Source organism: Cheilinus undulatus, linkage group 17, assembly GCF_018320785.1.
Source record: "Cheilinus undulatus linkage group 17, ASM1832078v1, whole genome shotgun sequence".
NCBI classification, from domain to species: domain Eukaryota; kingdom Metazoa; phylum Chordata; class Actinopteri; order Labriformes; family Labridae; genus Cheilinus; species Cheilinus undulatus.
The window spans coordinates 16,166,066-16,193,980 of NC_054881.1; the positions used below are offsets into that span (position 1 = coordinate 16,166,066).

General features: G+C 39.8%; 1 protein-coding gene across 4 annotated transcripts in view; it reads left to right on the forward strand.

Moving 5' to 3' along the window:
* The window catches only part of arhgap24 (Rho GTPase activating protein 24), a 136,196-nt gene that overhangs the window by 76,708 nt on the left and 31,573 nt on the right, over positions 1 to 27,915 (forward strand). Inside the window, exon 1 of one of the 4 annotated variants that reach the window (XM_041810908.1) lies at positions 5,186 to 5,625. The exons of 2 other annotated variants lie outside the window; for them this stretch is intronic. In XM_041810908.1, the coding sequence (XP_041666842.1) occupies positions 5,604 to 5,625 (22 nt within the window). In that variant the 5' untranslated portion in view covers positions 5,186 to 5,603. Of the gene's footprint in view, positions 1 to 5,185; positions 5,626 to 23,023; positions 23,183 to 27,915 lie in introns of those variants that run through there. One more of the 4 variants, XM_041810906.1, reaches the window with a different exon arrangement.

A 27,915-nucleotide genomic window follows, 5' to 3' on the forward strand; every position in this document is an offset into this window, starting at 1 on the left:
GACTGCATAAGTCTTTGTGGACTAGGAAAAGGTCACTGACCAGGTTTCCTAAGGTATCTTGCAGGAGGAGCTGTGGGAGTTTGTTCTGCAGAGCTTCAGCAGAAAGCTGTTCTTTTAATGACCAGGCTTGTTAGAAGGGGCACTGGACTTGCTGTCAAGGATGCCGCCCCTCTGTGAGGGATTTTCACAGAGCGCTCATTAAGGAAGAGGGTCTGGAGAATGTTTACTTTTGAGGCATTAGGGGGAGTCTAGTGTTCTTGGTAGTCTTTGTTGAATATTTATTTTCAAATGGACATGACATTGATTTGATGACTAACATGTCTCAGTCTTTGATAGTGTTGGCCATCGCATCCATTTAATATAGAAAAATCAAAGCAATAAAGCTTTAATTGAAAGACTCCACTCTTATATGTGATGATAATGAAGCTACATCTAGCAACTATTTAGACAAGCTTAGCAATAATAAGCAATTAAATTGCAAGGTAACTAGCTAAATCACCAGGAGGCTGCTACAGCTGACAGTGTTGCCTGGCTAAATGGAAATTCACAACTACACAGTATATTAAAGCAGGGCTTCTCAACTGATCTAGCACCAGGACTCATGACCACTTCCTAAATGACAAATCACAAAAATTATTGTAAGTTTAAAAATGCATGCAGGATTTCCTGCACTGTGAGAGCAAAACTTGTGGGAACTGAATATTTCGTTTGCGATTCTCGCAATCCTGCAACTAAGTCCAGGCCTATACCTAATACATATGTGTTACAAATCCTCATTAGGAGGGGGAAGTGTACAGCAGCCAGGGTGCAGAGCAAAGTAGGCTCAAATGCTGATGTACTAGTATATACAGCTGAAACCAGCTTTCTCAAGACCATTGAAATATGAAAATGGACAAAAAAATTCGTCACTTTTCTTGGGTGGGTGTCAATTTACCTGGGCAGGCAAGTATAACCTATGTGTTGGAAACAATGGATATTGTTGATATCATAGATAAGACAGGACCCAGTGTTAGTATTGAACCTTGGGATACCCCTTCTGACTAACAGACAATGATAATTTTAACTAAAACAGAACACTGTAGTCTCTGTGACAGATAGTAATGGAGCCATTTACATGATAGAAAGTCAAAATGAGTCTCTCTTAAGCTCAAAGGAGCAAAGAATTGTCAACAGCATCAAAGACTTTTGTTAAATCTATCATTTGTGACGTATGGATTTAATATGTGTATTCAGTCAAACTAATGCTCCACAAAGTTAATTTACTTAACGGTATAATCCTCATACTTGAAATGCAGGATTATTATCTAAGGAGGGAGAAAAGTTGTTAAAAAGTGGCAACAACCCCTGCTGGTCTCGTCTGGTCTGGTCTGTGTCATTATGTATTTTAGCAACATCTTGAGCCAAGAAGTGACCATGTATACATCAGATTACATAGTAATTGGCTTTAAGTCTAAATGCCATTGAAAACTGTGCCTCCCTGGAAAAGAGCTGGTGAGCCAGTGTGGAATCGTTTCATTTTCCATCATTGACTTGTCACTGGCACACATAGATTTAGAGAGGAATTATGCTTGCATAGCAGCACAACACGAGTGATTGCTGTCAGATGGGGCCCCCTTGGGGAGGTTTCCTACTGTCATTGCTAACTTTGCACATTTTCAGCTACTGCCGTGGAGCGTATTTTAAACTTGAGGGCTACTGGCCAGGGGCCCTAAGCAGTTACTTGCCCTGCCTGTTGACAAGCACTACCTCTATCTGTTGGTGGGCAGATTTTGTCACCTCGACTGGATGTTGGCTTTAGCTTCATGACCTGTCCTGTTACTTTCATCAAATAAGATTGAAACCTTCAAATTAAAAAAAAAGGGGAAACTTAAACTCAGGATTTAGCCATTTTTTTGTAAGTGGAGGTTAACATTTTAAAATAGCACAGTGTTTACTTGATATATTGGAGTGATGGGAACAAAGCCTGTGGTAGCTCATATAATGACTTTAACTTCACTGTGGATAATGAAGGCCATTTTTCATAAGGCCATGATTGATCAGTCACAAAATAGGAAATGACAGCTGCAATAACAACATAAGGTGATAATGTGTAGGATGAGAGGACATACAGTGTTGCCACTACGCTTTATATACTGCACAGGAGATGTGCCCTCCATTAACTGCTAGCAAAGCTGTCATATAATGAAAAGATGATAAAGTAGCAGCTTGTGGTGGTTAATGGTTTTGTGGGTGAGCGTTGACAGACAATAAACTGTACATAAAACACAATGAACAAACTATGACCCTGTAGGTGACAGTTAATTGACCAACGCACAGTCTTCAAATCTCAAGCAGCAACAAACTGTCATGATGAGTTTTTAAAACTGATGAAATACTGATTCAACAATGTACATGACAAAATAAACAGGGGACTTAGGATTCAGCACATCTAAACAATAAGCTGCATACCTTTTGAACATGGTGGATGCTGTTTGAAATGCAGAGAATTCCAGGCCTTCTTCTTCCTTTTTTGTGTCCCTGTGTGTTTGAGTCTGCAGCAGTGAGATCCTCTAGAGGAAACACAGAAACAGGCCGCGTCTCGGGCCAGTGAAAGGGACAGGACAGGAAGCCCAGATGCTTACGTTACTGCCTTATTGAGGAGATTGGTATTTGACATGTCACATAGCGCTAACCCCCGTCCACAACACTTGCTCCCACATGTATCAGGTTGACTGGGTCTCAGCGAGGGCACATTTTGGACCCCGGGGAAGTTTCGGCACAACTTTACAGTATGTTTGTCTTAAGGGGACGCTTGACTTGAGTTCAGTCCAATGGTATGTAAACTGATTTGTCTCTGAATAAATATTTAGATGTCTTTTTTCCTCTCTGAGTTTAAACCAACAGGTAGTGTCAGTCCTTAATTTTATCACCCTACAGGGTCAAAGGGACTGCAGCTGTCGTTTAGAGTAGTTCCCATAACAGTGTTGGCAAGAAACCCTCGCAATTCTAGAAATCAAAAACAATATCAATACATGTTTGAGTATCATGGCAGCAAAAATAGAAGTTCAAGGTGACCTGTATTGGGTGTCTTCTTGTTTTTAATCAATACATTTGCAGCTCATGTACCCTGTCTAAACTGCACAAATGCAAAGACAGCATTAAAGTAACTAAATATTAATGATATATATGTACAATTTAGACAGCCTCAGAGCTATTGACACCAGACCATTAGAGAAACGGAATCCATATTGAATAAAAACATATTAAAAAACGAAGTATTTTTACAATGTCACAATGTAATTTTAAATCATTATTCTTTTTTTTTTTGTTTTCCTAATATTAAAAACATCATCAACAATAAAACAACAAGCCATCAGCATGAGATCTCTCATCATCATGTCATTGTCTTCACCAGCATATTGCACCAAATTACCAAGTGCTGGGATGTTCACAAAGAGCTGGGCCTGAAACTTTCAGATGCAGAGCAGGACAGTGCAAGCCAACTGTATTTGGCAAACTTATTCTACCACTGGGGACAACAGAGGGGAGGAGTCTAGCTGAGTGCATAGTGTTACCCAGAGACTAGATGTGCTGCTGCTGTGTTCTGGACAGAGCCGGTCCAAGCCATTTTGATGCCCTAAGTGTAAATATAATTCCAGGCCCCCTACTCCCCAGCACTTATCATCAACTTGGAGAGAATGTAGAATATTTACTTTATTCACTTATCTCTTTAAAATGTAGAATATTGCAAAGATAACAGGACCTAATCATATCGTGCACAGCCCAAACCTCTGTAAAGGGTCAAGGGTTTTTCCCTCTGGATATTTTTTATAAAAAGCTCTATTTTTAGGCTATTTTATGCACTCTGAACACTTAATTTACAATCAAAATCCTTGATATTTTAAAATGTGTATTTTCTAATTTCATTTATAGTTGTCTTTTAGAATTGTAAATTTTTTTTTGAGCATTTCTATTTCGACAATTTAATTGTTACAGTTAATATTAAAGTCCCTGTAAAGTGAAATCCAAATATTGTGTCTTCACATCCTAAATATGTTGGAAGAAGGTTGCTGTAAACATCTGAAAACACTTAGATCTATGTGTGTCTGATTTTTTAAAAATTTATACTGTTAGAAGTTGTTCAACTCTTGGCTTGGTTTCATTTGGTTTCATGAGCCCATGACATCACCGACATCAAATTCAGAATATCATCCTCTATTTTGATACAATTTTATACATTGTGGACCTCTTATTTACATACAAAAACATTTAACTCATGCACAATTGATGCACACCTGCCATCATTAAACATTTAGGCAAATTATCTGAGTTGGAGAAAAAGGTGTATGCTTATATGTTTACCTCTCATCAGCCGCTGATCTGTCTCTGTTCTCTCCATGACCTGCAGCTATCTGTTTGACCAGATAGCAGTAATCACATAAATGCACATTTAATATTGGCATCAGTGATGGTGATAAATAAAGGCTGCCTCAGTAGTGTCAGTGTCAACATTTTTACATGTTTTTCTGGACTATTTTTCTTACTCGCACAGTTCAACAAATATGAAAGTTGACAGTGTGGGAGGCTTACACTGTCTCTCAGAAAGATCAGTGACATGCAGTTTGTAAGAAATGTTCCAGCAGCATTTCAAGAAGAGAGACCACTTGCAAAATTTTGAATACATTAAATGTCATTACTTACTTGAGAAACAGATTGGGGAATGAGCAGAAAATAAGACAAATATCTGTATTAGCCTATGAGTGTCTCAATCTGAGCACCTATACCCCTTATTGTATTCCTGGTATTGCCACAGGTAAGGGCAGCAGTGTATCAGAACATCTCTCCATTAAACAGAAGCTGAAGCTTTGTGCTTTTCCCTTCAATCCCGGTGCAACTGAAAGACGATAAACAGGCTATTAAGACCTTTCCTCCATGAGGGAGAAACCCCCGTGTCTCAAGGCTTCTTGGCCACCAGTAGCAGCAGCCTCACCGACCCCGCACGGCTGTATTTATAGAGCGCTGTGGATGAGTCATTTGGCCGAGTGCCCACTCTTCGTTCGCCAGATTTACAGGTCCCCACTTTAGGGAGGGCTGCATGATTTACGGTACATCCCCCCTCCACCACCAGCTCCCACCCCACCCCTCTCACTTCCTTCTGAGACGAGCAGACACACCATCTTGCCTTTGGCTTGCTGTCTCACTCGTTTTCATTCTCTCCTGCACTTCTTTCGTGTGTTCGTCTTAGAAAAATGCCTCCTTTGCTCTTGCAGCTGCTTTGATAGAAGTTTGTGCAGAGGCAAAGCTTCCTGAGAGGCAGACAGACTAGCCTTAGCCTGACCTCGCCAAACTGCCGCTGATTGGCGTGTCACAGTGACCTGCTTTTGACTTCACAAAAATGAAGTTTTAGGTGAGAGTTATATGAGGAGGAGAAAAGCAAGGAGGAGGGGGAGAGAAGGAAAGACAGCAGTGGGGTGTGTTTTAGTCGAAACAGCAGGAGGTAAATCTGTCTGTGGTTCAGAACAGATGAAGTGGTGGCACCGGGGGGCCGGCGGTCAGCAGCGACAGCGTGGCTTTTGCTCTCTCGACCACCAGCTGAGAAGGGGGCACGTCTTCCTCTGCGCCCCATGGATCTTAACTCCAACCCAGGTCTGTCTCTTTTACATAACAGGAATGAACACTAACATGCTTGTGTGTGGTTTGGACCGTTGCATTACGGTGGCTGTGATATTATTAGACTTTGCACAGTCTTTAGTTTCAGTTACGACTGCAGGAAGGGACGGAAGGATTTCTCAGACAGCTTTACTTGCCTTAAAGTTAAGACACAAAAATGCTTGCAAATGAGTTGCAAAATGCTCTCTCATCTCATTGAGAAGGGGAGTGTCCATTTATCATGTCAGTCCACTTTTGTACAAATTACACTTCATAGATGACGATTACTAAAGCTGTGACTTCAGATAAAAACTTCTTGGAGTTTGCTTTCCTGATTTTCTTTTTGTTGTTGACAGCATTTCAGCTTCCTTAGTTATTTTGTTGTATACCAAAAACTGTAAACAGGCTCTGTAATAGTGGAGTTAATTCATTCAGACCAAATGTTTAGTTTTATTTGCAGTGATGTCTTTTTATGGTGAGGATTTTCTGTGCGGCAGGATGCAACTGACAATCTCCAGGGATTAATGAAGTTGCTATTTCATGGGGTGGGAATCTCAGGATATGATACAATACAATTTGATACATGGCCCATAATAATGATATCAGGATATAGCAGTGTTTCATGTGTGGGAAGGCAGTCAAATCGGGCAACAGTCACAGTTGGGGCTTAGTCCCATTTCTAAGTTTTACCCCTACCCCTCAGTGCGTGACCCTTGAAGAAGAAGTAGTGGTGAAGTTTTCCCTTAGAAATGAGACAACCCTTCAAGTTCTTGATACATTTCTGTGGACAGCAGTACAGAATATTTCTGTTTTAAGTAATTTTTTTTAAATGCTTGGTCAAAATCTGAAGAACCACAGCACATTAACCCAACATTAGATTATGTCTAAATGTATATCATTTTTAACCAGAAGCTGCTGAGAATATAAGAGAAAGCACTGCTGTGATGTTTGCTAATATTAAATCTCAGTTTAAAAGCTTCATGTCATAACAACACTTATCAGGAGTTAGAATATATTCCAAAAAGGCCTCTATTCATAGTTGTGAATGTGCTACATTATTTTTTACTTCAGTTTGGTTCTGTGACAGTTTCATGAAATTAAAAGCATTGTAATTGTAAATGGCATCAATTAACTATATAGCATATATAAATCAAATTGTTATAACAGTGCACCGCTTTATTTTGATCAGGTCATATGAAAGAAGACCAGGAAAAATATTACAGACTTCAGAAGAGGAAGCTGTCCTGTAAGGATTAGCAGTTATTGTTTGTATCATTGAATTGTGCTTTTAACAGTTTTAGTGCACTTACAGTGCTTAACAAATTTATTAGACCACCACCCAAAGTAAGGTTTATGCCACAGCTGCATCATGAACTGCTTTAATGCGGACTCTTGCGTTTTCAGTGAGCTCTCAACTTTTTACCATTTTGAACAGGAATGAAGAATTTCAAACTGAATTTACTTTTTATACCCAAATTTGAGCCGGCTCACTGGGCTTCTCTGAGAAGTCAGAAATTAATCAAGCATAACATTCAATCACTAAAACTAATTTTTCTGCTCAGGAATGCAAAAAAATAACTATAATTTGACATATTAATCAAGAAATAATAATGTGCTTTACTATTTTTTCAGTTTTTTGTAAATCAGTACATTTGAAAACTCATGGATAACAATAATGATTATATTTTACCATTAAAAATATCATTTGGGTTAAAGAGCTTCTACATATTGGTGTATTAACCATTGCAGAAACATAGAAAATGATTTTGGTAATTACCAATGCTGTTAATTTAGGGCAGCTGTGGCATTAAACTTGCTTTGGGTGGTGGTCTAATGAATTTGTTAAGCAATGTAATTCAGTCAATTACTGTAACAGTGTGATGTGGTGGCTGTGACTCAGTGGCTGAGTCTGTTGTCTATCGCCTGTAAGGTTGGGGGTTTGATCTCCAGCTCTTTGGGTTACATGTTGAAGTGTCTTTGGACAAAACACTATACCCAAAAATACTCTAACTCTGAATGAGTTCATACTGATGGGCACTTCACTTACATTCAAAAAGTGATTTTTGAATGGGTACCATGGGTACCATATAACATCATGGGTATTATAAGAACAAACTAACTAGTATTAACTTATAGTAAATATTAGGGCTGAAAGCTTCCATTCAATTGGTTGGTTGTTTGGTCAGAAAGCTTTGGTCCACCCTGGTTGGCGAGTCTGTACATTTTACAGTATATTTTAAGATCATTCAGAGCACCAAGCAGGTGCAGAAAGGAACCTGTCGTGGATTAAACTGGTCCCCCAGCAAGGGATTTTTTTTCTTTTTTTAAACAGGAACGACTGACCAATCGGTTCGTGGCTGGGTGTGATTTCGGTTGACTAAGTTTTTCTTTGGTTGACTACAGGCCTAGTAAATATAAATGAAAGACATAAAACTAGGGCCTGACCGATTGACTGGCTCCCTGATTCAATTGTCTGATTTTGGCCAATTAAAAATAATCGATAATCCAAAAATTGGCAGATAGACGCCAGTGTTAACACTTGTTTTTTGCTAATAAAAAGCAAGGGATGAGACTTGGTGTTACTCAGGCATGATGTCTGTGTTCCATTATTTATCCAGTAGAGGTCACGCCAACTCCTTGCATGGCACATGCTCCATATTTACCTCCTCACAGCAGAGAGACTACAACCCAGTGCAGCTTGGCTGAGCATCAGATTTGTTGTTTACCTTTATGGTAATTTTACATTTAGTTAGCGAAATAAACAATTACTCAGTAAGTTTCATGTTCCAGTTCAACCCACTTCTCCAAGAGTCATGACGTGCATCATTATGTTGGTCTGTTTATGTTAGCAAGCAGAAGTTATACAGGCAGCCACATGCTGTCGGATAAGACCAGCAGGGTTTCGGGGCATCTCTGGTCGGAGTTTGACTCACAATGGCTTCACAATTCAGGAAGATAGAGGAGAGAAAATCTGCATTTAGAGGACATCAGTCAAATTGTCTTCTGCCAGTGACTTATAAGACTGTATTTATCTGCTTACCTAATACCTAAGGATGACAATAAGTTCATCATTGGTAAATACACTCACTGATCACTTCATTAGACACATCTGTGCAATGTAATGCCTACCAATAACATCTCTACCAGGAATTCTGCGTCAAAAAATGTATGACTTTGTAAATGTTGTTGACACAGTAAAAGAGATGATTCTTTCTTCTTTTCTCAGATAAGACTGAGGGTTGCTCTTGTTGTAAGAGGTGTTCCTAATATTTTGACCCTCTGGTGCATGTGAGTAGGTTTGGCAAATAGCACAGACTCCTCAACATAATGCTCCTCACACCAACAACCACTACCACCTCAATAAGAAGCATACAGAAGAACTGTAAGCTCTCTGACAGTCTCGCTATTTGTGTCGTTTATTAATTGATAAAAGATGTACTGTATGCAAAAACTGAATTGGTATAAGGAATTTTATATCCCCTAGTATCAGTATCGGCATAATGAGATTGGGTTTCATAAAGGTTGGGTCAGTAGATGGCGGCACGTTTCTGTAACGTTGTTTTGTGGTCAGCAGATATAACCAATGAAGAAAAGCATTTGCGTTAAATCCTGGCACTTGCATGATTTGCCCCCCTTCTCTTACATCATTCAAGCCACAGCCTTCTTCTTCACTTCATCATGGACTAAAAGCCAGCTAGCCATAAGTTAAACACTCCTTTAAACAGTTAATTAACAAGCGGACTGCTTATGCTGTCCAAGTGCTGTCCAATCTGGACCAGAGCATACCTGTCAATCCTGATGAGTGCTCCTATCTCATCCTGTACAGCTTTTTTACATTTATGGTCGTCTGTTTTTGACCGGCACAGCTTCTAGCATCACACGTGACGCAACTCAGCCAATCAGATGCTTCACTCAGAAGAAAGGTTGGAAAGACACACAGAAAAGTCAGGGAAGACCAAGAAATGCAGTGGAGGAAGTGAGCTAAGAGCTAAGAGAAGAGTAAAGATACTGAGCTTTAAAATAAGAAAAGATGGCAACGAAAAAAAGAGACATTTAATAGGCCTAATGTTCATTCTTCCCAGGGGCGCAGTAAAACCAGCGTGCCTCATATATTACAACACACGATCATTACATGCGGTAATGTCAAACATTAACGAGTCAAAGCTCACATCCTTGAACATTCACACTGACATCTAGTCTGAGGGATGGAACAATTATTCTCTGACCAGGATTTAAACAGGATAACCAAGAGGGACAGACAGAGAAATGAATATCTAGAAAACAAGAGAGAGGGAGAAACCAAGACTTTGCCTTTTATATGATTTTTCTAAATTAAGCCTTTTTATGTGAACTCGGCACTTTTCAAGAGTAAGCTACTTTGTATCTGAATAGCCTAAAAAGCCTCTTTACTTGCAACAAAAATAAATTATTCTGATTTTTTTTTGATTTGTTAGAATATTCTAATCTTATTTTTTACCTCCAGTTCATAAAATATTGTTGTTTTAATGGTTTTCGTGAACTAAACTAAATTATATTACAGGTTAGATGGAATGATATTCCTGTCCTTGGCTTAAGGAAATTCTGTCCAACTGAACCTACTGGAATTTCAATTATTGACCCCTGATTTAAGCACTTAGAATATCTTGTTAGCATTTAAAGTTTTTAAGCCACACATGCAGTTAAAATACCACCCAGGTGAGGTTGTTGAAGACACCTAGCTGTAAAAAGAAAATCTTGCCAGAGGACTAAAAATCATACTAAGCAATAAAGCCTTCTCATGGCTGGGTCAAATTTCACTTTGCCTTCCTGCTAGAGGCAGATAACAGACTAACACACTCGTGAATTCATGGCTCCCAGCCTGCCTGTAAATCCATCCTGGTAAAAACTTTGTAAAAACCTGAAGCAGCAGATGGAGAGAAATGGTCCAGAAGAATTGCTGTATGTGTGATATGTAAGGAAATTAGATTTCAAGAATCCCTATAGGAGGCGAGAAGAGACGAAAGAGGAGAGGGTTTTTTATGCCTGGGATGTTCTACTTGAAAGTTTTGAGCATCAATCATAGTTCATTTTTAAAGCCTGGCTTTGATTGTTTTGTCTTTTATAGGATCATTGTTGACTGTGATGGATAAAACTGCATCAAAACCAGTCCATGTAATGATAGAAAGCACAGCAGGACAACCAACAACAGCAACTGAACACACCTCTCTAATTACTGGCTCATGATTATAGCTTTTATAGAATGGTGGTACTTATCAAAAACAGCAAACTGACAGCATGTTTTCATTTGAAGAGTTTGGAGACAAATTGCACTCATTTTTATGCTATAAATATCTATTTTTGGCATACATGACTCAAAGAAATTGAGTGAAACCTGGAGAACTGACTGAATAATTTCAGCAGCAGTCCAGCAGTCCACACTCAGACACAGAGGGAGAGCCAACTTCATCGTCAGCATTCCTCTGTCTCTGCACTTAGATCATCACCAATCTTTTTCTCTGTCCAGCCTGCATACACCCCCCACCACTCTGCACTGCAGCCCTCTCCGTCCAACAGTGCTTTGGCCAGCTTTGTCAGAAAAAACAAGGATGTGGAGACAGGACTGCTGCGATGGCCAAAATGAAAACATGCTTATCCTGCTGAAGTTGGCCATCTCTTTCCATCTCGTGTGCAAAGAACTGGACAGAGACATGCATGCAGACACACTGGCACACACCAAAATGATGTAACCTTTAATCCATGTTCCACCTCATCTGTCACTAAGAGAAATATGAAGTGGTACCACATAATGCTTGGTGATGATTGATGGATGTCAGATTTATCTATGCTTTCTATCACTATAATGTTCAGCCGTGACAGGACCTTCAATCTCCTAAAGCAATCTAGCAAATGAAAAAGGTGATTAATGTTTCTGTGACATAACCAGACTGAATTCCATTTAATATAAAATTACTTCAAACAAATCAAAATCAGGAAAAGCATTTTTCTCAAAAGCTAGCTGTCAGGATTTGGTTCCCTCCACATTATAGTCCCTCTGGTCATATATCCTATCAAAACACCTCAAGTTCCAAGTCATTTCTCTCTTCTTTAGCCCAGTGTGTTTTCTTAAAAGATGTTTTTTATTAAAATATTCTAAAATAATTGTTTAGCACAATTTGTCTCATATTTGTTTGTATTTGAGGGTTGATTTTGATGGATGCATTCTTCCTTGGTTAAATTTTGAATGTTACATCACACCTGCTGTCAAAGTGCCTTTTAGCTAGCTGGTGTAAAAACGTGTAAATATGAAGACATAACTCAAAGAAGACCCCAGGTCCAAACGGATGATTTTAATAAAGTTTTTGTGGCATTGATGAATGTGCAGGCATAGAATCTTTTTCTTTTAGACAGTATTGTCAGCCCAAATTCCAGAAAACTTTGGGCACTGTATAAAATGCAAATAAATACAGAATGCAGTAATTTTCAAATCTCATAAACCCATATTTTATTTACAACAGAACATAAAAACATATCAGATGTTAAAACTGAGACATTTTCACATTTCATAAAAATATTAGCTCATTTGGAATTTGATGGCAGCAAACATATCACAAAAGTTAGGACAGTGCCATGTTTACCATTGTGCAGCATCCTTTTTTTCTTTTAAAAACACTCTGTAAATGTCTGGGAAGTGAGAAGACCAGTTGCTGGAGTTTTGGGAGAGATTTTTTGTCCCATTCTTGTTAGCTGGATTCTAGCTGTGGAACAGTCCTGGCTCGTCTAAGCCAGATTTTTGCATGTTTTATGGTGTGCCAAATGTTTTCTATTGGTGAAAGGTCTGGGCTGTGAAACCATGCTGTTGTGATGGATGCAGTATGAGTCCTAGCATTATCTTTCTGAGGTATGCAAGGCCTTCCCTGAAAGAGACATTGTCTTGATAGGAGCACATGTTGCTCTAAAACCTCTATCTACATTTTGGCATTGATAGCACCTTTCCAGATGTGTAAGCTAGCCACACCATAGACACTGATGTAACCCCATACCATCAGATGCAGGGTTTTTTTTTATGTCAAACACTACCTTTTGGACGTTTTGCCTTTATTAGAGAGGAAATCCAAAGTGAGGCAGAAATTATGGGAAGACAGAGTGGAGGAAGACATGACTTGATCCTGTAACCAGTGTAGTGAGGACTATAGCCTCAGCGTTTGGGTGCCTGCTCCACCAGCTGAGCTAAACTACAGCCTAGAGATGCAGGCTTTTGAACTATGGCCTGGATTTAAGCTGTTTGGTTCCTCACCTCTTAAGTCCGCATGCCACAGTGTGCATGGTTTCCAAAAAGGATCTCAAATATGGATTCATCTGACCACAGAACAGTTTTTCATTTTACCTCAGTCCATTTTGAAATAGATAAGATGGCAGGATTGTGTTAATAAATGGCTTCTTTTTTTTGCATGATACAGCTTGAACTTATATGCAGTGATTTCCAGTTCAGAATCATGCCTGTTTTTAATGCAGTACAGGTTGAGGGCCCAAGATGACAAGCATCAAAAATTGACCTCCTGCCTTTTCTCTTGCGCAGAGATTTCTCTGGAACCTCTAAATCTTTAACTTCAGCTTTGCTTGAATCATCCTCGTTTTGCACTGTAGACACTTAATGTTTAAAAAAAAGAGTGTGTAATGGTATTGGCTAAAACAAGTTTGGAAATATTGGCATGTATGACAAATATTTAGTGTTTTGAATCCTTAGTTACATGGCAGTCTATCCTGGCACAGCCTAAGTATGACTTTATCTTCATTTTCTCATTCACTACTACTGTTAAACCAGTCTACAATGGGAGATGTCGTCTGTCCACTGTGCTGGCATAAATCTGGGCAGTAGAGCTGAGACTGAGAGGAAGTGCCCATTGCCTGAAGCGACAGCCCTGGCTAGTTGCCAGTGGTTGCCATACTACTAAGACACAACATTTGACCAGCATCACAGGCCTGAACTTTTAAAAGTATGATTAATCAGACTTGCTTGTCTTCAGACATTACCTCATGTTGCTCCTCGTTGTAGTAACCCATGTAACACAGCGGGTCATAATTGGCCCAAACTGAACAGGGTCCCGGAGGATGACCAGACTCATCTGCCAGACCAAATAAAACATGAGCCCCAGTGTTGTCTGGTTCCCAGGCTGAGTTTTCTGTGGTTCTCATGGGGAGAGAAGTGGATAAATAAGTCGTTCTGCCTGCAGTAGTCACACAATAAAGCTGAAGTCAGGTTTCCATAACGCTGTCTGGAAAGTTCAAAGGGCTTCTCCCAAAGGCCAGGCTGACTCAACCTACCAATTCTGGCTGTGGGGAGTGCAGGTGTGCATCTGCCCTGAGGCCCTCATCAGCACTGAAAGGTGATATTAGAAGGTATTAGTGAGCTGAGCAACAGGTACTTTGTTAAGTCCACTCCTTGTATTCTTCTGGTTTGGATAAAAGGACTATCACTCCCTTCTTTTGGAGCCGGGATGTTTGTCTTCAGTGTCTTTCTCTGCTTTAATTAACATGCAAACGATAATGTATTGAGTTTCAGCATTTTTACGGCCTTATCTGCATCTTTGTGTAAACACGGGTTTGTAAGTGCGTGTATCAGGCTTAGCACAACATCCGGTATCTTAATCAAAACAAATATGGGAGATCATTTATTCTAGGTCACAGAGTTCACATCAAGGATGAATTCCAGACATTCACACCATAAAGATTTACAATCCCACGACCATGAGAGCATGATATACACTTGTAGGATTGGTGATCTGTCATGGTGAGATATGTTTACATAACCGTAAGACGCCTACATCTTTCACACAACATTACATACATATTTCAGCACAGGCACATACAGTGCAGAGATATACTGTACATTCAAAACTCATCCTGTTCAGCACATTTGAGCCCCACAGCATATGTAACAGTATGTTTAAAGTGCCTGGATTTGAAACATGAATTCTCTGAGAGTGTTTCAGGGCTAAAATTGCACTTATAACCAGTCCTAGGTTGATTTTAAGGAGTTTTTCTATAATGGCTGGACCTATCAGCGGCCCCCTCTCAGTCCCCCTCACTGATGTAATATTTAAGCCTCCCAGCATGGCATTTAAGTGTTTAAGTGACAAAAGTCAGCACTCCTAACGTTTAAATGGGGCATTAATCCCCCAGCCAGTCGTCAGTGAAGCTGTTAGTGGTCTCAGTGGCGCACTCGTAAGGTTTTTGGTATTTTAACAAACCTCAAAGTCTTGTTGTGCATAGTTTAAAGATGTTTGGAGTTAGTCTAGAATTACTCTCACTCTATACTGTATGTCCACAATGAGAAGGTTTAGTTCAACAGAGTGTTTGTGGTTTTATAGCAAAGCTCCATGCATTCATAACTGTCATTTGTGATGTTATTAGCAAACATTAGATTTGGCTTTAAACCCTGAAAACTGAAGCAAATATTAAATGACAAATCTGTTGTTTTGTTTCTCTAACAATTCATCTAACAATTGATATTGATATCAATTTTTTACTCTTGGGGTTATGATTCAATTAAAAAACAATCTATGATTCACAGAACTTTCCCCTTTTGTTAAAAATAGGTGAATCTTTTACAGTCTACTCCAGTCTGACTTGCACTATGAAGCAGTAAATTATTTTTACAATGAAAAACCTCCTATCTGCAGGATACTGATGTTCTAGAGCTTCATTTTCCCAAGAAATTTGAAAGCAAAAGTTTGCATGTTTAGGCTGATTTTAGTGGTGTAGCAGCTTTAGCGTCCCTCTGTCCATGAATAATTATATGGGGCTTTACCATTACGTTGAGTGGCTTGGCTTGACTTAGTTTGACTCAGTTGGCAGCATAGCTCTGCAAAGGATTTGCTGTTCCACCACAACTGGGCTAACCATTTGAGGGAGCATCTAAAGCTAATGATATGGCGTTTTGAGTCGATGACACCAAATAGCTGCGCTTCAGTAAGCATTGTTTTATTCTTTCAGAAGAAGAAGAGTTTTATTGGTATTCTGGCAGGTATTTCAAAGTTTGATGCAGTGGTTGCCGCTTAAAAATGACTATGAGACATCCCTGAATGATAATGAACCACTGTGATGTCACTGCAGCGCGCTTGGAGGCGGGGCAGGCATGCTTAAGCTCTGCTCCGGAACAGGACCACTCTGGGCGTAGTCCAGTGTGGCCACACTGGATCGGCACGACCAAAGTCATCGTGAAAAAGCCCCACAAGTTCTACTGTAATACCACAGCTTCATCCTTATTTAGATGAATTGCACTGTGTGATTTCAAGCTGACTATCTTACACTCATGGTGGAAGGTCAGCTCACATGCATCTGAACCATTTATGTCTCACAACAAATGCTAACAGTATGTGTGATCCAATCGTCGGCCATGATCTGAGTGCTCACACTGTCCCAGTGGAGTCGTGACAGATCAGTTTTAGGCGCAGATTGAAGAATGCAGATAAATTTTTTTGTTTACACAGCTCCAACAGCTACAAACAGTGACAGAATCCCTCTCACTATCTCTTACACATACAGTACACCACATCTCAAGCAAACACAACTAGCACCTGAGTAACAAATATTCCATCAGCTAAGTGATGGGAATTTATTAGCACTTTATTTAAGTTGCCCCTGATAACCTAATAGTTTTATTGTAATAAGAAGTCAATATCTTGTAATTTTTCAAAAATAAGCTGCTGAAAGTTGGCATTTTAACAAGTCCAGCTGGAGAGGGAGAAAGCAGCTCTCCTTGAAAGAAAAGGAGAACCTTGAAAAGCTGCTTAAAGCTGAAATGACAGAAGCTACTAAGAAGATTGGTCGCCTCCTTTTTGATCAGTCTGAGAAACATGCAGCAACAAGACAGGCTGAGCTAAAGGCTGCACATCTGGAGGAAGCTCTCCAAGCAGAGAAGAAGAAGAGGGAGGAGGCAGAGATGCTCCTGACAGCAGAAACCACCACACTGAGAGCTGCTCTGGTCCAGGCAAAGCAGAACCTGGAGCAGGAGCGACACCAGTGGGTGAAAGAACGCACTCTTCTAGTGGAGGAACACATGAAAGACACCTCTAAAATGAAGGCCACTCTGCTTCAGCTGCAGCAGAACGTAGACCAATAGAGACTCCTATGGCAGCAGGAGAAATCCAGTCTCCTGGAGACCATGACATACATGAAAGAGGTCCTTGGAGAGAAGGAGGAAGAAGAGAAGAAGACAAGAGCCATTCTGATGGAGAGGCTGATGGATCTGGAGATCAGGATGGAGGAACTCAAAAAGAAACCCAAGAGGAAGTCTCTGTGGCAGAGATTCCTCCAACTCTTTAAAAGAAGTGACCGGTCTGATCCCTCTGCGGACCAGTAATCTTGTCTTGTTTCAATAAATGTATGAAAAGAAAAAAAATGATGTTGTATGAATGAACTTGTATTGTTTCTACAATTTTATAAATCCCGCTTTTTAAAAAATGTGTTAAATTAATATTTGTGTTACATCAGTTGGCTGACAGGCTCTGATGACAAGTTCACCATGCAGCTCATGATGACACAACATCTACAGTTTCTCAAGAACACTTCAGACTGACTGCTAAAGCCTAAGAACCTCTTTAGGCCCCAACCATCTTTAAATGCACTTTTTACAGCATAAATATGCATTTACTGACTGGTACCAATAATTTTGGTCAATGAGCTAAATATGAGGAGATATCAAGGATAAAATAAACCTTGCATAAATGTATGTTTGATTGCATAAAGAGAGCTGTTTACAGAAATTCTAAGGGACAAAGTAAGATAAATATTTATAAAAATGGTCAATGAAATGATGCAACAGGTCAAGAGAATAAACATGTAAGATACGCTGTAATAGGTTAAAGTAAGTCAAACTATGAATTCAAGTCAACTTACATAAAAATTTACAAAACCAAACTGACCTCTAAGGCACAGGGAAGATGGCTCATATATAAGATTACAAAAGATGTCATTGTCTTTTCAGGATAACATCAATTTTTGTTAATCTGCATTCAAGATATTGTCTTTCTATTTTCTTAACATTTTATCAGCTGATAGCAATCATGTTTATCCACAGTGGAAAACCTAAAATCAAGATAATGTTTATGTTAGACTTGGAAAATTCTTACAACATGAATACGATTCGTGGGCTTAAACGCAGAGTGTGTAAAATTAGACCACCAGGGGGCTCCCAACCAAAACAGTAACACAACATAGTATGATGAGTACAGACCAGCATTGTCCAGCTCTGTATCATTTAGCAGGCACTTTGATCTGAAGTGCCATACATCTGAGATAGGTGTTCCTGGCCCTGGGACCTTGCCCAAGGGGCCCATACTGGATACTCATGCCTTGGTCAAGATTTGAACCCCTAACTCTACTATAACTTAGCCAGCAATGTAACCCACAGAGTTATCCAGCCGATTACATTAATTCTAATTTTGAATTGAGGACTCTGTTAAATAAAAACAGAAACTTAAAAGGCGAGTTTAATGGGACAACTGACGTTTTATTTTCATTCATAAATTTCACGTAATGGTGGAGGAAGGCACTAGATAGGCACTTCTGCATTTGCTTTGGAAACAGTCCCAGGACGGGCATGTGCACTGGAAGCATTGCTTCTTTTTGAGCACCTGAACAAGTTGTCCACGCACTCTTGAAGTAATTTTGATAGGCCAGCCACTCATGGGAAGGTTGACCACTGTTCCAAGTTTTCTCCATTTGTGGCAAATGACTCTCATCTTGTTTCTGATAGTTGTCAGTGCCTTTGTTTCTCATCTGTTCTTAAATTACTTTCACAACAGGATGTGTTCATTTTCAAGACCTTTTAGCCTTCTTCACTTTGTTAGACAGGTTGTTGCTTGTAAAGTTGAATTTAGCTTTCCAAAAAACTGGGTTTAATCACAGTCAACTCACAGTCAAGATTTTGGTGACTTTTTCACTTAGTGAATAAAATCATCTTTTAAAAATTGTATTTTGTATTTACTCAGGTTGTCTTTGTCCAATATTAACATCTAAGTTGCTAATATGCAATAAAATAAGAAATCAAGAAGTGGGCACATAATTTTTCATGGCACCATATCATGTGGCCCTTGGAGCTCAAGGCCTTGGGCAATACCCAACCTTTGCCTGTGCCTGTGTGGTAAAACTGCCCATGCCATTAAGAATTATCTGAAAGATCAGTTAAATGGTGCTAGGTACATCAGTCAGTGGTTGTTGGCAGCTGTTCCTTTTATTTTGGATGGCTGGATATGATGTGAGCTCAGACATTGAATCCCTCCTAAAGTACTTGACTTTTTACCTTGAAGATCCCAGAATCCAAAGTGTGCCTTAAAACTTGTCTTCAGTGAAAACAGGACTTGCTTTATGTCTGCTCTTCAGACAGTACAGGCAGTTCAGTAGCATGTCAAACACAGCATACGTTTCCAGTGCTGAAAGCTACTGTAGCTAATGACAGCAGGGCTACTGACCACTCAGGACCGACACTCCCCCACGGTATCAGTGTACAAAGGAAGGTGGAGAGAGAGTGTGTGGCTACTGGTAAAGATTCATTTTGGATGAAGGAAGTAAGTTCTGAAATGTTGATTTTTGAATTGATTCAGAATCTTAGACATTAATTTGCAATTCTTACATCAGTTGATACCCATATTTTTACCCCTTGCAGCCATTTTCCAAAGCAAGATATATTTTAAGGGTTTTCTCAAATCTTCTGCCCTGAAGGCTGCTGCGAGTGTCCTTTTCAGTTAGGCATAAACACCAGCTTTGTAAAAATTGAAACTGTCTGATACAACACATGAAATGTGGCATTCCATTGGAAAAGAATAAGTATATCATTGCTACAAAATGCGATGTTTATAGAAAACTGGTTAAGAAATACAACACAACAGGACCCTTTTTTAAAAAGCAACAGCACATACATCAAACTCACTTTTACTTCAGTATTTTAATCTCATTTTATGATCGACTTGTCAGCTTATGTTCCAACACAAGCTCTGGCCTTTGAGCCCAGCCTGAGCCGTGTTTCCTTTTCCTAAAGTTGAAATTGATTCCCCTTACATAATGGTATATTTACAGCAGCCTTGGCAGGACATGCAGACATAGCTCTTTATTTAGTTGGCATGAAATCAGAACAGAGACACTTGGCTTTTTGACAGAGCTGTGACCTCCCTGAACGGGCTGACCCAGTCGCTTCCCCTACTGTCCTCATGACAACTCATTAAAACTCGGCTCATTCATAATACTCAACAGATGCCTTTGACCAGAGACATCCACTCCTCTTTGTGAGAGAACAGAGAAGTGAATATGTAGCGGCTGAATATCTTCCTTGTTTGAGTCTGAATTCAAAGACCTTCTGCTGAAGACCTGGGTTATTTTGTAGATCTGACTTAAGGTATCATATTTTCCTTTCAGCATTTAAGAATAGACAGAATTCAGAGTGGATGTGGCCATTATTCTTCATTTTTCCTGCTTTGATTTTCAGTGGGCTGCTGTAGAAAGGGACAGTAGAGCCAAACAACCCTTGCCCTCTTTGACGTCCTGTCTTTATTCACTTTGTTTCTCATTCAGCATCAGATGGTAATGGATAGCCGTAGTAACTCTATGGAGTCTGTGTTCTCCACCAGACAAAGTCTTTGGGGACCCAAGCAGAGGGAGGCTAATGTTGTGATGTCTGCCTCCAGATTATGTCGATTGACAGGCAAGGACCACCGTGACACCAGGAAGAGAACTAGCCATCGATACCTGGTTGGGGATCGGGTGACACGGGACACCCGTTATAGATACATGGGAAGATGTAGCTGCAGAGAGAGGAGCTTTATACAAAGAGTCTGTGCAGCTTGACTCATGTTCACAGTAGAGCTGTGTATAATCGCAATTATGCTAAATGGGCTTTTTCAGTAGACACAGTGGATTTGTCTGTAAATAAGGAAAGTCATCCTATGTAAACAAGCAGTGCCTGTTGGATGGAGATCTACTTTAAGTTAAATGACCATTCCTTTGCACAATTTTGAATGTCGTGTGCATGCCTGACTGTGTTTGTATCCTGCAATGAAGCAACGCAATATGAATTAACATACAGGGACATCAAGTATCAATATGAATGTCTTAAGGGGTTGTGAGGTACTGGGTAATTGGTGCATTGTACTTGGTAGTCTGCCGGTGCCTGTAAGCACTCATTTAATAACAGGGTACCTAATTGTTCTGGTAAGTTCCTATATAAATACAGATACTTCTGATTACAAGGATGTAGAACGACTTGATAAACACTGTAGAACTAAAAATACAGACAAACAAATACAAACAGACAAAAAGTTAATTTCTTAAATTTATACATTCTTCATCAAAGAAAACATTCTTATTATAACAAATGTTGACATAATCAAATGCAAGCAAAAGACAAAATATACTGATCACTTTGCCTGCTTGCAACCGATGAGAGGGGTTAGAACAAATGCTTTTGAAGAACTCTGAACTTTGTCTTGAACACAATAACACATCTTTCATTGATTAATATTATACACAATCTTGATGATCATCAAACTATTCACTTTCTTGATGCACACAACACCCCCACAATAAACTCCTGACTGCTTCCCTACAGAAAAAACGTGGGTCTGCTGCCAGCAAACCAGAAAAGAAAAAAAGCAGTAGAAACTGCAAGACAAAGAACTTAAACTGACAAAAATAATTATAGCACCACCAAGACAAGTGGTCAAACACTGCAACTGCACCAAACAGCCAGCAGCTCCAACCGTGCCCCACACCAAAATAGTAAGCACAAAAATAATGTAAATTCATGACTGCATTTACAGCGCATGATGTGTAAAAGTCGCCACTGCTCTGGTGATTTCATAGCTGAAGAGTTCTCAACTTCAACTCCACTGTGCTTCCACTGGCAAGCACAAAAACTGTGCAGTGGGAGTTTCATAAAATGGGTTTCCATGGCTGGGAAGCTGCACACAAGCTTTACATCTTCAAGTCTGATGCCAAGTGTTGGATTAAGTGGTGTAAAGCACACCAACAGTGGACTGTGGAGCAGAGGAACTGGGTCTGGGTTTGGCAGAGGACGTTACCTGCCTGACTGCACACTTTCATCAGCTCTCTCAGACAGTAGGCTAATCTTTACTGTATTTACTGTGTTGTTACCGTCGTCATCATTAAATGCTTAATGCAATACAGCTAATTTGCATGGAAAGGTTTTTTTTTTCTCCAAATAACTGCATAATGGCTCAGCGTCTCCATGCACATATTTGTGGTGATTGGACGACAGGCCCCTTCTGGACAATGCTTCCAACTTTGTGGCAACAGTTTAGGGAAGGCCCTTTTCTATTCAACATGACTGAGCCCCAGTGCATGAAGCAAGAACTACAAAGGCATGGTTTGATGAGTTTGGTGTGGAAGAACATGACTGGCCCTCACAGAGTCCTGGCCTTAACCCCTTCAAGCACCTTTGGGATGAAAGGGCAGGAGATGCTAGCCAGACTTTCACGTCCAACATCATTGAAGAGGGACCAAATCCATATTAAAGTCATTAAGGTCCCTTTGTAAGTTGCGGTGAAAAATCCTTGCACAGAAAAGTCATATTTCTAATGTTCACTGGACATTTGATTTGGGCTTTCAGTAGCCATTAAACTGTATAGTTTTCATATTGTAAACTTTTGAATCCCTGAAGATCCCTTCCTCTACTATACCACCATTTATTTGGGGTTGGGCCAGCATCATTTGGATAAAGTACCTGGATGGATTGTGCTTATCAATAGCCTTAAGCAGATCTCACTGCAGAGGTCTGCTTCACTCATTTCTTTACTTCATACTGCTGTTTCCCCCCTTTTTTTAATCTACTTTCAAGATAAATCAAGCTTATGGGGCCTTGACTGGCATCATTTGAGGCAAACTATCAACACTGGCACCCTTAAATACCTCACAAAGTGTTAATGGTTTGGATAGTTCAAAAGTGAAGTCATTTTTTTTTTTTTACATATTTTATTTGTTCACTATAGTCAGTCGTGATAGACTTGTTCAGTTTAAATAATTGTGTCAATACTATCTACATTCTCAGTGATCTAAGTAAGACTGGTTTGATCCCATTTCAAAAGGAATCAATACCATTACATCACTAAGCTGTAAACAGGCAGTGGTTAAATGTTGAATAGCACCGCGGTGTGAATGGGACATCCCATGTTTGCTTATGGGGTCGTGCCCTGTCAGACCAGTGGCCTTTCTAAGCCCATGCCTTCACAGAGATTTTCCCATTGTTCCCATACAGTGCTCCAGAGAAGTATGTGCGTACTCCCCAACCCCCTCTTCAAACCTCACCTCCCTCCCCTCCTTCCCCTTTCTCTTTCACACCCTCTCAGCTGTGCTCACTCACTCACTCTGAGCCCGGCCAAAAAAACTGGCAGAGCGGCTCCTCAGTCAGGAACTCCCATCCTCAAGTTAACCCAGACGGCCGGGACTCGCTAACCCACTCGGGGGGCTTCTATGCTGGAGAGTGGAAGAGACATGGAGATGGTTCACCAAGGGATTCATAGTTTCCCTCAGTTTGGATTTTCTGATTTCATCTCCTCACATCCAGGTAACAAATAAGTGTTTATTTTTGACTGTTTGAGCCTGTTTGCAGATTTATTCACCACTGAATACGATGGAGGTGTTTCTGTTGGCTCTGATGTCTTTACTACAGACTTCTTTGTTGCAACAGCTGCACCTTTCAGAGGGATTAGATCATGTGGAGGTTATATTACTCATGAATGAAAGGCTGTAAATAAGGCTGCTATCATTTGTATTCAAAGACAAGGAAACAGCGCTTTGTTTGCACTTGCTTTTCCTGATGAAAAATGTTGACTTGTATTGTGTCTTGTTGCCCCGATAGTGACTTCCTCTCCTGTTGGAGATATTTATGATGTGTAGACTTCTGAGAAGACTATCATTAGACACAATATTCAATCTCAACTTGCCCCTGCTTGCATGTCAACAGGAACACTCTTGTAGACAAGATACAAAGAACACCCATGTGTTCATTTAATCTCCCACTGCACACAAACACTCACAGACGCAGACACGCACTGTGAGAATTATGACACATATTTTTGCCATTTAGAGCCAAACAAGGTAGTTACAGTGTCTGCATTGTTTTCAGAGCCAACAGCAGCAGCTGTTTCCTTCACTTGGCAGAGAAGACAATCAAAGTCTGGAAGAAGTTAAAATTTTCTAAACTTGTCTCACACAGAATGTGTCCTGCTTTTGGGAAACTGAATATTTTAGGTCATTTTCCATACTTAATCTCTTTCTTCCTTTGTGAGATGTCTGTCTAATTTTCACTTTTTTAATGTTAGTTTTTGCGATAAGGTAAAGTGAAGGTTTTCATGGATTTCTGATGTGTTAAGAGTGCTTTGAAAGTACAGAGACATGCCTTAATTTTGAAATTATTTTAGACATTCTGTCTTGCCTTACCTAGAGACATTTCTGTTCTTTTTCAAAAATACTACTTTAAAAAATAGCTTGGAAAAATGCTCTCTTCACTAAAGCTTTAAATTTTTTTTGTGACACACTTTTTAGGCTTCTTTGATTGTTTTTATTTAGCTAAATTTATGAGATATTTGGCTTAGTCTAGTATACAGACACTAAAAGTTGGATCTAGCTTGGATCCCAGGATAAGAAAAAAGTTAGAAGTCAGCCTTTTAAACTGAAGCTTACTTATAAAATGCAACATTGTGTATATAAAAGCTTCTGTGAGGATTTTTTATCCAGTTATGTAACAAACTGAGACTAAAGTCAATGTCTCTGTGAGCTACAAAAGCAAACATGTCGAGAAAAAATAATTTTACATGGTTGTGTTTAAAGCCTGAAGTTGACGACACAGGATAGGTGCCAGACATGGGAACCAGCTGCTGAAACAGTCTTTTTTTCTTAACAAAGATTCTCTTTGACTGAAACATTTGATTGTCTAAAGAAAACAGGACAAGATTTTTCTGAAAAATCACAATTTAATATGTTAATGGCAAAATTAACTCAGTGATGACAGGTAATGCTTTGTCCGCAGGGGGCGCCAGATTCGACACAAGCTTAATGCTCCTCACAGAAGCTTTAAATTATTACAAATTTAAAAACATTTTTTTTTAGGTTTTTAGTCCAAACAAAACAGTCTCAATTTGAATTTCTCAAAATTGGACCACCACATTTAGATAATGCAGGCCAGGTCAAGTATGGGAGCCCTTCGCTGTGTCAGCCTTGGTCCTGTACTGCTCGGCCTCTCAACAGTCATCGACCAGGTCTGCACCAGGCCCATGCCCCATCTCTCCAGGTATTTTCCCAGCTGCCCACTCCACAGAGCTTGCAGTCGCCCCTGGTGTCTGGACCAGCCCACCAGGTCCTGGGCACCCAGTATGGGATTAGCTGGATGGGGCCTGGGAAAGTGCGCCAGGTGCCTGTAAAAGGGCAGCTGCTGTTCCATTATCAGGCAATTGACCCTTCCCATCCTAGCTCTCCTGAGGGCATCTGCATCAGACACAGTCTTCTCAAAGATGCGCCGAAAAGAAGTTGCCACATATGCATGTAGATAATGCAGTTGAAGATAAACTTACTCTCCTTGTATATGATTTAATCTGACCTGACTGACTGTGGCATTCTGCTCATGCTCCACAGTCTCTGCACCAGACTTTGACCTGGAAATCGAAAAGCATAACTAAATATAGCAGCCGTTACGTTGTCAACTGTTATCAGTTTTTGTTATCAGATTTATGGCATTCATCTTACTTGTATCAAAAGTCTATGATAGAGTGTGTATGAGATGTGTGGAGCTGTGAAGTATGTTCATGTTTTCACCTTTCAGTATCCTGTTAGATTATTTCTAACTGGTTAGCAAGACTACCTGGAAGGTCAATAGCAGCTAGCTAGAAAGGGACATATTGCCACGTTCTCCCATCTATAAATCTATTTACTTGCTCAGCTCTTATAGTTGGAAAGGTACTGAGCTTTAACTGTTGCTCCATCTAACTTTGCATGCAGATTTATTGATTTATAGACAACGGATATCATTTCTTAGTCAGTGGCAGCAATGATAAAACAGAAGTATTTAAGAAAAACACAACCATTATTGAAAGCATTATCTGTATAGAATATGATCATGTTTAACAAGGTGCATTCCATTACAGTGACAACTGGAGATAAAAATATTATGATAGTTTTCTGCATGGTATTATAGCAGATATTCTGTGATCATCTACAGCAATCACTGTACATATTGTAGAATAGACACAGTGTTGTTTTACCAACCGCGGCACTAGGCAGAGTGAAGTGTATCAGTGCTCCAGGTATTTGTGAGCAATTACAGCACAGTGGGATCCTTTGTAGTCTCCCACCTGTTTTGAGCCATTAGTTAAAGACCAGTCTGCAGCTGGCCACTTATTAAGGCCAGTGGTCCAAAGTGGATTGAACAGTTGTTGGCTGCTCAAACTCAAACTAACTGAGATGTTTTTATGACTCAGGCAGGGGGCAGCTTTGAACAGTAGAATAGTCAGTGGTTGGAGTGATGCAGGACCTTATTGCTTTTGTTTAGTGCTGCGTATAATTTTAAGGTTGACTGTATTGAGCAATGCAGATTAATCATTCCATTATACAAAAGTGAAGCCAAAATTTTTCCATGGAAATCTGAGGTATTGCGCTGGTGATGATTCAAAGCCTAAGCATCATCAACCAGTCCTTAGGTCTGTATAGTTCCCAGCAACATGCACATTGGCCCATTTATAGCAGACACTCATGTTTATTGAACTTTCAATGATTCTAATATGTTTTGTAACTTTTTTCTATCACATTTCATGCTCTAATAATTGGATCAACAACATTGCAAGGAGCTACATTTGTCAATGAAACTGTCAATCATAATGCAATCTTTACTCTTTTGGCATCAAATTAAAAAAATTACTCAGAAAAATGAGCATATAGACATAAATCCCCTTGAAAATAACTTTCACAACCGATTCTGTTTGAGAAAAATTCACAATTTGATGTGTGTTTTATCTTTCTACTTTGCCCTGTGTCCTGTCTGTCAACATGGAAGATGTGGGTTTTATGACATATACTGCAGCCATTCCAGACAAGGACCTCTAAATATCTTGGCTTCACTCCAAACAGGCTGTTTCCCGTCCTTCTTAATATACAGTCAATGGTAAAAACAGATTGAGTCACCCTGAAGTTGGAGTACAGTGTTCCTGTATGTAAATGGCAGAAGTTAGCATGAATCAAGTCGTTTTAATGTTTCACTGAAGAGAATATCATAAAATCACAGCTGAAAAGTGAAATGACGGGGCATTTTCTCTCATCCGTAACTTTTGTAATGGTCTAAGTCTCAAGGTGAAAGAGGTGTCTGGATGTATTTTCTATCTTTAATCCAAGCTGTCGTCTGAGGTAAAGTCTGCATGCTGCTGTTGAGCTGACAATTGTTCACCGCTGAGTGTCTAAAACTTTGCGGCAGTGTGCTGAAGCGTGGTGAATCAGGGGAATTGTGACAGCTGTCACGCTTGTCTCTTCAGGTACAGTCGTGCTGAAAGTGAAGATATTCAACTCTCTCTGGCAGTGAACTCCTGCTAGCATTGGTCTCATTTAAGAGGCGATGATGGAGGGTTTTTTATTTATTTTCCTAGACAGAAATCACAGGCAGTCTGACAATGGTGTGGTGGAGAATAATTCTTGCAGGCAGCTTAACTACACCTTGTAAAGAATCTGTCAAAGGGGAGCCTCCAGTCATTTATTTAATGGACAGATACTGCGAGTTTGCCCACAGGCTACAACATGATATTTGAGCCTTTTATCTCTCTGCAGCCTTTCTTTCAAACCTTGGCTGGGAAAGTTACAGACACCTAATTAAAACACAAATATTTGTTGTTCTCTGCTAAGTGGCCCTGGTTTCTCTGCTTATCTGTTTACTTGATGATTGTCTAAACGAGGAGTCGAATCATTGATCGACTTTTATGAGCCTTAGATCAGCAGACAATCCTGATTTATCTTGGAATGATGTTTGGGATCCAGCTGAAAGTGAGTCTCCAAATAAAAGGACACTTTCTGCATAAAGCTAAAAAAAAAGATTTCCTGTGGAAAATGTCAGACTATTAACTAATAATGTTGACCAAGTACGGAAATAAAACTATTAATGGATGCCTGAAGTAGGCTTAAACACCTATGTCATTGACCAATTGATGACTCAATCATTGCAGCTGCTCCTGTGTTTTTATAATAAACCCGTTAGCTCCTAGTCATGAACACATGGCATTTTGTTGAAAGCTGAATGACACATTTGTGCCAGACAGTAAAACA